Genomic DNA, 13,066 nt, shown 5'->3' with positions numbered 1-13,066 from the left:
ATTACTTTCTTGTATTAACTATTAGTATATAAGGCAGAATAAATTTAATAAAGATGATCACTACGCTTAAAAACCTTGGTGTTTTAACTAACGCGATTCATTATTTTCTTGGTGTATCACCTAGTAAAGAATTTTAAACCCCCTTTAAAAGAATAGTACTGGTGTACTACCAGGACTACCAACAAACAATTTATTCTGGTATACCACCAGAATATACGCTGAGCAAACGAGCTCAAGCACTAACATTTTGGTGTCCGTGACAGGACTCCTGTTCCTCCAACTACTCATCAGGACCCTTTGTGCCTGCAACCACTCATCAGGACTTTTTGTGCCTGTAACTACTCATCAGGACCCTTTGTGCCTGCAACTACTCATCAGGAGCCTTTGTGCCTGCAACTACTCATCAGGACCCTTTGCGCCTGCAACCACTCATCAGGACCCTTTGTGCCTGCAACTACTCATCAGGACCCTTTGCGCCTGCAACCACTCATCAGGACCCTTTGTGCCTGCAACTACTCATCGGGACCTTTTGTGCCTACAACTACTCATTAGGACCCTTTGTGCCCACAATTGCTCAACAGGTCCTATCGACAATCAACAGGACCTTCGTCTCTACAATTAATCAACAGGACCTTGCTTCTATAACCTATAACAATCAACAATCAACTTTCACTACGGTTACCAATCAACGATGGAAACTCAGGTTGAATCATCAGAAATATTAAGAAAGATTAAAAAACCAGAAAAACCGCAGCATATTACCAAGACCGACTAGCTAGACTCAATGCAGCCTGGAAAGAATTCGAAGAAGCGGACAACCAGCTACGATGTTCAGAGGGTGTCGATCCGTCAAGCGAATACTTCGCTTCTGGTTATTATGACAAGATCAAAAGCATGTCCTTGGAATATATAAAATTAATGGAACATGAGCTCGTCGAGAAAGTCCAAACGTCAGACGCAAAGAACCCTCAAAACGTACAACCCTTGCATACGGAGAACGAACAGGTTGGTGCCACTGGCGGTCACGACGGTCTTATTAGCCGTTCGTTGGGCAAAATGGAAGCTCTGGGTCGGCAACTAGAAGGTTTGCAATTTAGTGGCCAGGAAAGAACCTACTATGAGGTAAAAGTGGCCACAATAAACCGTCTATGGCAACAGATAGAGAACCTCAACGACGATGTTCTAGACAAGTACCCAGAGCTACTCGGGTACAATACAGCAAAATACATTTGGCTCGAGAAAGAGGCCCAGGCAGCAGTTATCCAACTCTCTAGTGCCAGCAGGGATTCAACCTTCTCCAACCCGGAAGTTGTGGCCCGACCAACTTCTTTACCACTGCCTGCAGTCACTATCTTCAAATTCGATGGTGAATATATGAAATGGATATCGTTTTCGGATCTGTTCACAAAAATGATCCATGAGCAAAAAATCCCGAATGCTCACAAGATGTGGTACTTGAAAAACCACATTATAGGCGAAGCAGCAAGCCTTATTGCTCACCTTGCCATAACAGAGGAAATTTATCACACGGCATGGCAATTGTTGGAACATCGCTATAACAACAAGAGGGTTATGGTAGCCACGGCAATCCAGAAGCTACTCGATCAACCCTCAGGTGCTGGATCTTTAAGCGCCCTCAAGCGATTGCATGACACAACAAAACAATGTTTAGCAGCTCTTTCCAACATGGGACTCCAGACTTCGTCATGGGATCCACTTTTAATCCACCTCCTCGTTAAAAAGTTGGATAAAGGTGTTTATAGTCAATATGAACAAATGATCAAAAATCCGAAGGAACTGCAAACCATAAGCGATTTTCTATCGTTCTTGGAGAACTATTTTCATACTTTGGAAGCAATGGGTGTAAAGGAAAAGACCTCTATCAATAGCTCCAAAAATTGCGCCCTGACTTCCCAGCCGAGTCCGGAAAGCCGACATTGCATCATTTGTAAGAAGAACTTTCACCAATTATACCGATGCCAGGAATTCGCTCTACTCAGCACAAAACACCGCCTCAATCTTATACTGGGGCAGAAGTTATGGGTAAATTGCTTTAGCAGCAGGCATTCCACTAAACAATGCCCGATTTTAGGCCACTGCCAAAAATGTGGGAGAAAGCACCATACGCTCGTTCACCTTGAACAACCTCCCACACGACCCACCAATTCCCCAATTAAATCAATCAAAGGAGATCACATGGAACACCCCATAACACCAGAATCAGCAACAACTTCCAACCAAGATTAAGGCGAATGGTCTGGAACCCGAATGCAAAGCAATACTCGACTCGGGATCTCAAGTCAAGCTAATTACGGAAAGATTAGTAGCACGACTCGGACTACCAAGTAGGTCTACGACTATGTCAATCAGTGGTATAAGAAGAAATAGGACCAAGGTTCAACACAGAGTGAACATTTCGCTCCAGTCGAGATCCAACAATTTCTCAACGCGCTTGGAGGCATTCGTACTACCCCAAATAATTACTCCCCAAACTGCTCAATTTATTCACATTGATAAATGGCTAATTCCCAACAATGTAACGCTGGCAGACCCTACCTTCAACCGTCCGGGCAAAATCGACATCCTATTAGGCGCATAATATTATCATCAGCTACTCGCTATCGGACAAATCCAACTAGGAGACAACCTTCCAATCTTGCAAAACACAATACTTGGATGGATAGCATCAGGGAAGGTATCTGATCAACATTTGCAAACATCAATATGTGGAGTACTAACTGATGAAGACAGCATGAACCAGACAATCGAACGATTCTGGAAACTGGATGAAGTCGATAATACACAGAAGCAATTATCGATATATGACGCACAGTGCGAAGCTCACTTTAATCAGCATACTGGACGTGACGAAGAAGGAAGATTCATCGTAAGACTCCCATTTTGTGCCGAACCAAGCTCTTTAGGAGAGTCACAGAATCTCGCTTTCAACCGTTTCCTGTCATTGGAACGACGACTATCCAAAGACATTATCTTAAAACAACAATATACACAGTTTATGGAGGAATACGAAGCACTAGGCCATATGACTAAAGTCAACATAGACAATGTGACAGGAGCAAAATATTTTATTCCCCACCACTGCGTTCTAGCACCTGAAAGCAGCACCACTAAACTCCGAGTTGTATTCAATGCTTCAACAAAAACATCATCTGGAAAATCACTGAACGATGTATTGCATACCGGCCGAACACTACAGAATGATCTGTTTGCTATTCTGCTACGCTTCAGATTACCACGTTTCGTGTTCACCACAGACATAGAAAAAATGTTTCGTCAAATACTGATACATCCTAAAGACAGACCATATCAGATTATCCTGTGGCGAAACAGTACTACCGAACCTATCAACTACTTCACATTAAATACCGTTACATACGGAACCCGTCCAGCCCCTTATCTGGCAATTAGATGCTTGAAAGAAATAAGCCGGGAAAACAAGATGCATTTTCCTTTAGCAGCCAGTTTTTTGGAAAAGAACTTCTATGTAGATGATGGAAATCCAGCGCCAACTGCAACAAGTCATGGCGCGATACGGATTTAATTTACGAAAGCGGAGTGCCAATCATATCCAGCTGCTTCATAATATTCCGAAGTGCGACCAAGAAGTTTGCCTTGACTTCACCACAGAGGACACCAATTATACCAAAACTTTGGGATTGGCCTGGTTACCCAAAGCTGACCAACTTAAAGTAAAGGTCAACCTAACGCCAATCAGGTCAGTGACCAAAAGGACGGTCACTTCAGATCTTGCACGTATTTTCGACCCCCTAGGTTTGCTATCTCCGGTATCGTCAGGTCGAAAATATTTGTCCAAGAACTGTGGAATCTAAATGAAGCTATACTTTCAGAATTCGACTATCGATGGCGAAACTTTAGAGATAGCCTCAAGTCACTTGAAACCTTTCCCGTTCATCGACATGTCTATAAGGGACATATTTCTCAAAACACTCAACTCCACATCTTCAGCGACGCATCAGAAAAGGCATACGGGGCAGCAGTATACATTAGAACAATCTTACCGAATAAGATTATACTTGTAAACCTCATTTATGCGAAATCCCGAGTAGCACCCCTTAAACAACAAACGCTTCCAAGGCTAGAATTATGCGCTGCACAGCTGGGAGCTAACTTGGCGGTTAAAGTTAAGCGCGATGTAGACATGATGACAGTACCCACGTACTATTGGACTGATTCCACACTAGTGTTAAATTGGATCAACTCAAGATCATCCTCCTTTCACACCTTTGTCGCTAACCGTATTGCTTCAATTCAAGACAACACGACTCCTGAACAATGGAGACACGTTAGTTCCAAGGACAACCCAGCATATATCATATCTAGGGGATTAGACGGACCATTCTTTCTTCACGGAGACGAGAAACATTGGCTTCCTGCGTTTCTTCCCTCTCCTGATTCGATTATCACTGAACGAAAGCAGAACCTCCACAACCGAATGTTGGCCGTTGATGCAGAAAACTTCTTGTGCAGAATAAACCACAGGAATTCCTTTAAGACACTCCAACGAATCGTTGCTTATGTTCTGAGATTTATTAAAAATTCCAAAACCCGTAAAGAAGAACGACAAAACATGCCAACCCTCACTCCCTTTGAACTTCACGATTCACTTATCGTCATAGTTCGTATCGCACAGCATTCTAACTTCAAAGAAGACATTTTACAACTGGAGAAGAATAGAGAACTTAAAGGCTCAAGTCAAATCAAAAGTTTGTCACCGTTCTTGGACGAACATACAGTTTTAAGAGTTTAAGAACGAAAGCAGAACCTCCACAACCTAATGTTGGCCGTTGATGCAGAAAACTTCTTGTGCAGAATAAACCACAGGAATTCCTTTAAGACACTCCAACGAATCGTTGCTTATGTTCTGAGATTTATTAAAAATTCCAAAACCCGTAAAGAAGAACGACAAAACATGCCAACCCTCACTCCCTTTGAACTTCACGATTCACTTATCGTCATAGTTCGTATCGCACAGCATTCTAACTTCAAAGAAGACATTTTACAACTGGAGAAGAATAGAGAACTTAAAGGCTCAAGTCAAATCAAAAGTTTGTCACCGTTCTTGGACGAACATACAGTTTTAAGAGTTTAAGAGTTGCAGACTAGAAGAATCGACTTTGAGTTTTAATGCCAAACATCCCATGCTTTTGCCATTCAATGACCCAATAAGTCGATTAATTTTCGAATCGTTACATAAGAGGAAAATAAGCATTGCGGACCTACCGCACTCCTTGCTACGGTGAGACAACGCTTCTGGCCCACCAAAGGAAAGCATTTGGCTCGGGAAACTGTTCACAAATGTATACAATGTGCAAGATCAAAACCAAAGCTTCTGAAACAAATTATGGGAAATTTGCCAGAAACAAGAGTAACACCTGCAAGGCCCTTCATAAACGCAGGGGTAGATTATTGCGGACCAATCTGGGTACATTTCAAAATAAGAGGAAAACGACCTCAGAAAGCATATCTTGCGATATTTTGCTGCTTTTCAACAAAGGCGGCTCACCTAGAACTTGTGACGGACCTTACAACCGATGCCTTCATTGGGGCGTTGAAAAGATTCATTGGTCGAAGGGACCATTGCCAAAACCTATATTGTGATAACGCTACCAACTTCGTGGGAGCAAAAAATCAACTCGCAGAACTGTCAACCTCGTTATTCTCAACGACAGCTAAAGAAAAAATACAACGAGAATGCGCAACTAGAAGCATTACTTTCCACTTTATACCTCCGCGATCTCCTCATTTCGGTGGACTTTGGGAAGCAGCTGTAAAATCCGCTAAAGGTCTCATGATAAAGGAAATATCGAGTGCACCCTTGACTTATGAAGAAATGGAGACCATTGTCATAGAAGTTGAAGCTATACTAAACTCTAGGCCAATAGCACCACTACCAAATAATCCTAATGACGCCGCTGCATTGACTCCACGCCATTTTTTGATTGGAGAACCTCTAACTGCTCAAGTAGACGTCACAGCCCAAGCAACATCATCAACCTTGGCAAAACGATGGGAGTTAGTATCCCGAATAAAGCACCAATTCTGGAAAAGATGGTCCCAGGAATATCTCAATGAACTCCAGCAGCGTAATAAATGGCAAACTAAGGCTCAAAATCTGCAATTGGGCACTATAGTCGCAATAAAAGATAACTTGCCTGTCATGAACTGGCGACTTGGTAAAGTCATTGAAACTTTTCCAGGGTCAGATGGTTTCGTCAGGACAGCTGCGGTAAAAACCTCAACCGGTATCATTAAGCGAGCCATCCACCTACTCGCTCCTCTCCCTCTAGAACAAGCTAACGATGAAAGAGGAGATAATTCGCTTCCGCTCAACAAAAGCGCCGCATCCAGCGACAAAAACAATGGTTCACCACCTCCAAAACGGGCTAACCTGACCACAACCATCATGCTAGTTATCCTAGCATTATTCCTCCCACTAGTGATGTGCCAACAAGTTTCATATACTCCGATTAAAAGCAACCCTGGTATACATTTTGAGTGTATTGGTAATAGTAAGCCAATTCTATCAGAATGGAAACTGCTGATATATTTCGAGCTAGCACCTCTTCTTAAGGAACTGCAGCTCTTCATCAACGGAACCATTGCCTTAGCGAAAACATGCAATCATTCACATTTCCGCGATCAATGCAGTGTCCTAATAACCCATTTCTATAATATCCAGAAAGATGTGCCAGCCAGTCCCGAAAATCTCGGTCTACGGAAGAAACTAGGGGCAATAGATATAGTCGGCAACGTAGCAAATTCATTATTTGGTGTTCTGGACTCAAATTATGCTGAGAAAATGTCAGGAACAATCAATATTATTAAAACCAATGAAGCTCGACTGCAAGGCCTACTCCGGAACCAAACCTCATTTCTGGACTCTACCCTTAACCTCATGAAGCAATCTGAAGCTCGGACACAGGAGAGGTTTGAAAAAATAAATTTTCAAATAAGCAGACTTATGAATCTCACAAACAACGAAAATATCTACCGCTCTCAACTCATCTTATCGCTCAGTACCCAGTTAATCCTAATTGCAAATAACTTGCAAAAAATGCATGCTTCCATGACGGATTTGTTGGCTGATACTCATCATGGTCGAATCAGCCCTCTTCTACTAACTCCACAACAATTTGCTGCTGAGGTGGCTAATATAAAGGCTAACCTACCGCAAGATTTAACACTACCAGTAGTAGATATAATACACTTATATGGCATTGCAACAGCTCATGTCAATATCGAACGACCATATCATCTGCACCTTGTTCATTCCATTGTCAAACCAGGATGAATATGACCTATTTTACCTTACACCAGTTCCACAAGCAATAAATAATACTCTAGTAGCCGTCCTGCCGACATCAAAAATGATAGCCTTTAATGCTTATCGTGATCAATATTTTCCAACGGATGACAACAAACTACTTTACTGCAGCTCACTGGATCACAACACCCTTTTATGCCCAAATATTCAAGCAGTTTACCATAGGTGCGCCGATTTGTAGCTGCGAAGTCCGTCTATTCAATAACGAATCTGACCCTAGCTGCAATATCGAAGCATTATCTAACCACAATGTGTGGTATCAACTGTTCAAGAAAAATCAATGGTTGTTTGCAACTGATTAACAACTAAAATTAAGTACAGTCTGTAATGGTAAAGGCAGCTATCAGCCTTTACAGGGTACTGGAATATTAACACTACCAGCAGGTTGCACAATGAAAAATGAGATGATTACTATCAACAGCCACCAAACTATCACATCGACCCTACACCAGTCCAGTTCAGACAATGGGATGTCATTCGTTAATACACTACCTAATGTTGAAAATATGACGCAATCGTTCATACACATCTCAAGTATTGAAGAAATAAATCGTTTGCAGGCAGAAGTGAAGGCACAACTACATGCAGTTATTACCATGCTGTTCATAGCCTGACAGTTAGTTACTTTGGATTAGCACTTATTTTAATCGTTGTCGTGGTCCTACTAATAAAGTGCATTTTTAAGAAAAAAGCCAACATGCGTATAGCACCACAGCCTGCTGCAAGATCAACATGGGACATTTCAGTGGACCCATCCTAACTAAAACTTTCTACATAACCGGAATTAGCAATATGTTTATTCTCCATAATTTATTTATTTTGTTTGGCAAAATAAAATAAACCTCTAATAGAATAAAAATTAAAATCTGCTGCGCATTTCATTCTCATTCTTTCTATACTGCAGCCAATCCAAAGGTGGTAATTCATATGTCAGGTATTGAATATTCAAGCTACCAGCCAAACAATATGAAATTCAACACCGGTCATTGGCTTCATATGGAAAAAGAGTTCAACTGCAGCATAAGCAATTCCGGCAAATAATTCGACTATTTTCTTTTCATTTACTTATTTTATTTTTGTTGTTATTATTACTTTCTTGTATTAACTATTAGTAATAAGGCAGAATAAATTTAATAAGGATGATCACTACGCTTAAAAACCTTGGTGTTTTAACTAACGTGATTCATTCTTTTCTTGGTGTATCACCTAGTAAAGAATTTTAAACCCCCTTTGAAAGAAAAGTTCTGGTGTACTACCAGGACTACCAACAAACAATTTATTCTGGTGCACCACCAGAATATACGCTGAGAAAACGAGCTCAAGCACTAACAGGTCGTATCAAGTGAAGGGTTTGAACCTCGCAGATTGGGGCTGGCTTATGGAAAAATAAGCCAGCCCCAATCGATATGATCATCAACAACACTTTTTATTGATTTTACATTAATTTCATCTTTCTTTTATTTCATAATTTTTTATTCTCTTAAATTTAGAATGTTCTGTTCTCCGAGAGAATGTTTGTTATGTTTCCTTAATGTAAATTTATCGAATTTTATTTTCTACTTTTATTTATTCTTGTTCTATTGTTTTCGTTACGATTTACCGTGTTAACGGAATTTGTAAATGCACTTTGAATTTTTCTTAGAGTTAGTATGGTTAAATTGTCATAGAAGAATGTAACGAAGACCAATAAATTCTTGGAAAAGAAAATTAAAGGAACGGCTTTTCTTTAAGAAAGGTTTAGGCTTCGCGCTATACGACGTGCGCGATAACCAAACTCAAAAGCCCTTATGTTCATCAACGTGTGAAATAATGCATTTCAATATAAAACCCCCATAAGCCTTTTCAATCTATAACGCGTAGGTCGAAAGGCAAATCTACAGTATGACTTGCTTAAATACTAGAAAAATCTTTAAAAAAATGCTTAATGTAGCCACAAAAAAACTGCTTTACATAATAAATGCATGTTTTCGACTTAGGCACGTTCCATTTGAATCGAAAGTAGCCGAAATCATTGTTATCCACAAACCTGGTAAACCCGAAAATGAATTATTTAAATTCTTATCGGCCGATATCCCTGCTTCCAGTTATGTCAAAAATATTTTAAAAACTTCTACTAAAACGAGTACGACCCATACTAAGCATTAGTGATGATTGCAGATAACCAATTTGGATTCAGAAACAGCCACTCGACAATACAACAAGTGGGAGCCACCGTGGTGCAATGGTTAGCATGCCCGCCTTGCATACACAAGGTCGTGGGTTCGATTCCTGCTTCGATCGAACACCAAAAATTTTTTCAGTTGGTGACATTTCTGAGGGTTTCAAAGCTTCTCTAAGTGGTTTCACTGCAATGTGGAACGCCGTTCGGACTCGGCTATAAAAAGGAGGTCCCTTGTCATTGAGCTTAACACGGAATCGGGCAGCACTCAGTGATAAGAGAGATGTTCACCAATGTGGTATCACAATGGACTAAATAGTCTAAGTGAGCCTGATACATCGGGCTGCCACCTAACCTAACCTAACCTAACCATACAACAAGTGCATCGCATAGTCGATGTAGCAGACAGAGCATTAAAAAATAAATGCATTTGTTCCTGGATGTATCACAAGCATTTGATAAAGTTTGGTATCAAGGGCTCTTGGCTAAACTACAAAAATATCTCCCAAAAGGATTTTATGACATTCTGAAATCATACCTACGAGACAGATTCTTCAGAGTAAAGATAGAAGGGAAATATTCAAAACTTTATTCTATAAAAGCTGTTGTACCCCAAGGGAGTGAACGTGGGCCAATATTGTATCTATTTTATACAAGAGTTATACCAAACGACCACGATGCAGTAATTGCAAACTTTGCCGATAATACAGCCGTCTTTACCACAGCAAATACTGAGCTAGAAGCCACAATTAAGTTACAAAGTATTTTGCCAAGCATCCTACTTTGGATAAGCAAGTGGAGAATACACTTAAATGAAACTAAATCAGTACACATGGTATTTAAAAACAAACAAAATTCATGATACGCCACTATATTTGAACGGTACAATAGTACCTTATGCAGCAAAATATCTGGGTATGACCCCTGACGCCAAATTAAAATGGAAAGAACAATTATTATTGGATGTTATTGGACCACTGAATATCTATCCAAAATAAAATGTTATTATACAATCAGATAATTAAATTAATATGCACCTACGGAATTCAGCTCTGGGGTTGTGCTGCTAGAGAAGACTTGGAAAAGACCTCCAACGTGACCTGGGGATCGGAACCATCAAGAAAGAAATAACCCACAACGCGCTGAAACATGTAGAAAAATTGGTATTGCATGACAACTTGGACTTAAATAACGTAGTCCGGAATTATCAAACCAACAGAAGAAAGCAAAGAACTGTTCCCATGGATTTAGTTCTTGCAAATATATCATAAAACCCAAAATTTAAACAATTGTACTGTACTTTGCAAATATATCTTAAAATTTCTAGTATATCTTAAAATTTCTAGTATAAGATTATTATAACGTAATTACTACTAAAATTACTAGATGAGTAAGACTCTGTTGTAATAATTTGTGAATAATAATAAAAAAATAATTCAATCTCATAAAAATTTTGAAGTTTTCAACTTATAACACTTTAATACAAGATGTCATAAACCAACACGCTGCAAATCGTATAAAAAAATAAAGTTATGTATGAATAAAAATCAAAAAGGCCCAGCGGGACCTCATCACGCTCAGAAGGGTTCATATATTTTGTTCTTAAATACCTATGGCTCTTGAATAAGAACTATATCTATGTCTCCTTTCATCAGGAGAACTTTTAAGGCAGCATAAGCAGCCTTACAAAGGTGAAGATTCATGTGGAGGATCCGTAGAAACATCAAGATTTTCAACAAGCGTCACGTCAGCCGTTTCGACGGAGTCATCAATAATGTCCTTCTCTCGGTGACTCTCGCAATAAACCTCGGTGCAACTTTGGTGAGTTTTGAGGCGGTAGAAACCTCCTCTCGCATACAGTGTCCGTCCATGTCTGCATTCTTGGTATCTCCCTCGACTTCTCAAGAACATCTGCTCATTTGTGATTCAGACAGAGGCTTGTTCATTTCGGAATCCTTTAGCTGATCGCTTTTGTATACATTCATTTGGATATAATGAAAGCCATAACATACAGGGCCCTGGTATAAACACCGCATGTCGTCGTGATCCATCCACTTCATCCAAACGACCAACCTTCCAATCAGCGCACATTGGGCCAAATGACCGAAATCTCACGCATAAAATCAATTTTTGAACTTGTGAAAATTAAATATTTGGTGGTACGAAAAAGTTGACAACACATTACAAAAAACAAATCCAAAATGGTAAAACAATATGGCAACCCGCTTGGCGGTTTCAGGCCGACGAAATAGCAACTCTTTGTTATTGATTTTTTTCCTTGAATTCATAGTTTAGTAAGGTGTTTTAGAGATTTTGCTGGTAAAAAAAGTTTTTAAAGTTATAAACTTCATTTAAAATGTAAAATTTAAGTCAAGGTATGTACTTTTAGTAAAAATTAATGTTTTTTTTTCTACAATTACATACAGGGTTAGCAAAATCTGGACATTGTGTAATGAATATGTTCGCATTTCTAAACAGTGTTGCAGAAATAATGGATAAAATCAATTGAACTAAAATTTTTGAAATCATATACACTCTAAGGTAGTGACCAAGATGGAGTAAGAGTGAGCATCCGTTCTAATTATTTTTCATGTTAGCCTGATACTGAAACAGACAATTAACGTCCAAATGCATGATATTTTAATTTTAAATTATTATTCGAGCTTTTATGGACAAATTAGACTAAGGAACTTGATTAATAGTCATTGAAGATTTTGAGTTTACAATGTTACTACATATTGATATATTTAATTTGGTGTATGATAAAAGTGGTTCAGATACATCCTCCATTAGAAAGTGGGCGTGACAGTGGCCGGATCGGTCCGAAATGCTGATCATACTTTATTCTCATCCCCAGTGGTACATGTACAAAATTGCAGAGCTCTAGGCGTTTCCTTTGGGTTGAAATACGCCCTTCATTTGAAAGTGGGCGTGGCAATTTTTTTATCATACTTTATTCTCATTCCCAGTGGTAAATGTACAACATTTTATAGCTCTAGGCGCTTCCTTTGGGTTTAAATAAGCCTTCATTTGAAAGTGGGCGGATCGGTCCAAAATTTTTATCATACTTTATTTTCATCCCCAGTGGTATATGTACAAATTTTCAGAGCTCTGGGTGCTTCCGTTGATTTAATGCGTCAAAAACCTGTCATTTTGCCCACTGTGCAGCAGTTGGAAGATCTGGATTGCATTATTTCAGTCTATTATAGATTCAGTATCAGGAGCGTTTGCAAGTATCCATGCATGTGCTCTAAGTCTAGCCGGTATGTCCTTTTTCTCGACTAACTCTAGAGAATCTTCTTCCCAAACTTCACCAATAAGTAATCAAAGCAGCTTTAAAACAATCAATCGTCCTTAATATCAACCAGCCCTTGGTTTCGAGGATCTTGGCCGGGAAAGCATTCTCGATTTCACCCCAGTTGTGCTTAGGGACGCAAACGATCTTTGATCCCTTTTGGAAGATGGCAGTTCATCCGGCGATCGTTCCTTTTTCCAGGTTCAAGAAATCCTTGCGCCCATTTTGAAGAATTTCTTGATGTAAA

At 39.7% G+C, this 13,066-nt stretch overlaps 2 protein-coding genes across 2 annotated transcripts; both read left to right on the top strand.

Annotated features, from left to right (window-relative positions):
• Positions 1 to 2,752: 2,752 nt before the first annotated feature.
• On the top strand, positions 2,753 to 3,562 carry LOC142235580 (uncharacterized). Its single transcript, XM_075306841.1, has one exon. The coding sequence runs from the start codon at positions 2,753 to 2,755 to the stop codon at positions 3,560 to 3,562; it is 810 nt and encodes a 269-aa protein (XP_075162956.1).
• A 289-nt stretch (positions 3,563 to 3,851) lies between these two features.
• LOC142235579 (uncharacterized) lies at positions 3,852 to 4,789 on the top strand. The gene is made up of 2 exons (XM_075306840.1): positions 3,852 to 3,928; positions 3,988 to 4,789. The coding sequence occupies exons 1-2, from the start codon at positions 3,852 to 3,854 to the stop codon at positions 4,787 to 4,789; spliced, it is 879 nt and encodes a 292-aa protein (XP_075162955.1).
• Positions 4,790 to 13,066: the final 8,277 nt, after the last annotated feature.

This window comes from Haematobia irritans, chromosome 4, assembly GCF_050003625.1.
Source record: "Haematobia irritans isolate KBUSLIRL chromosome 4, ASM5000362v1, whole genome shotgun sequence".
In the NCBI taxonomy this organism is placed as follows: domain Eukaryota; kingdom Metazoa; phylum Arthropoda; class Insecta; order Diptera; family Muscidae; genus Haematobia; species Haematobia irritans.
Note: the sequence above shows the minus strand (reverse complement) of the source record. Positions and strands in the feature narration are given on the sequence as shown.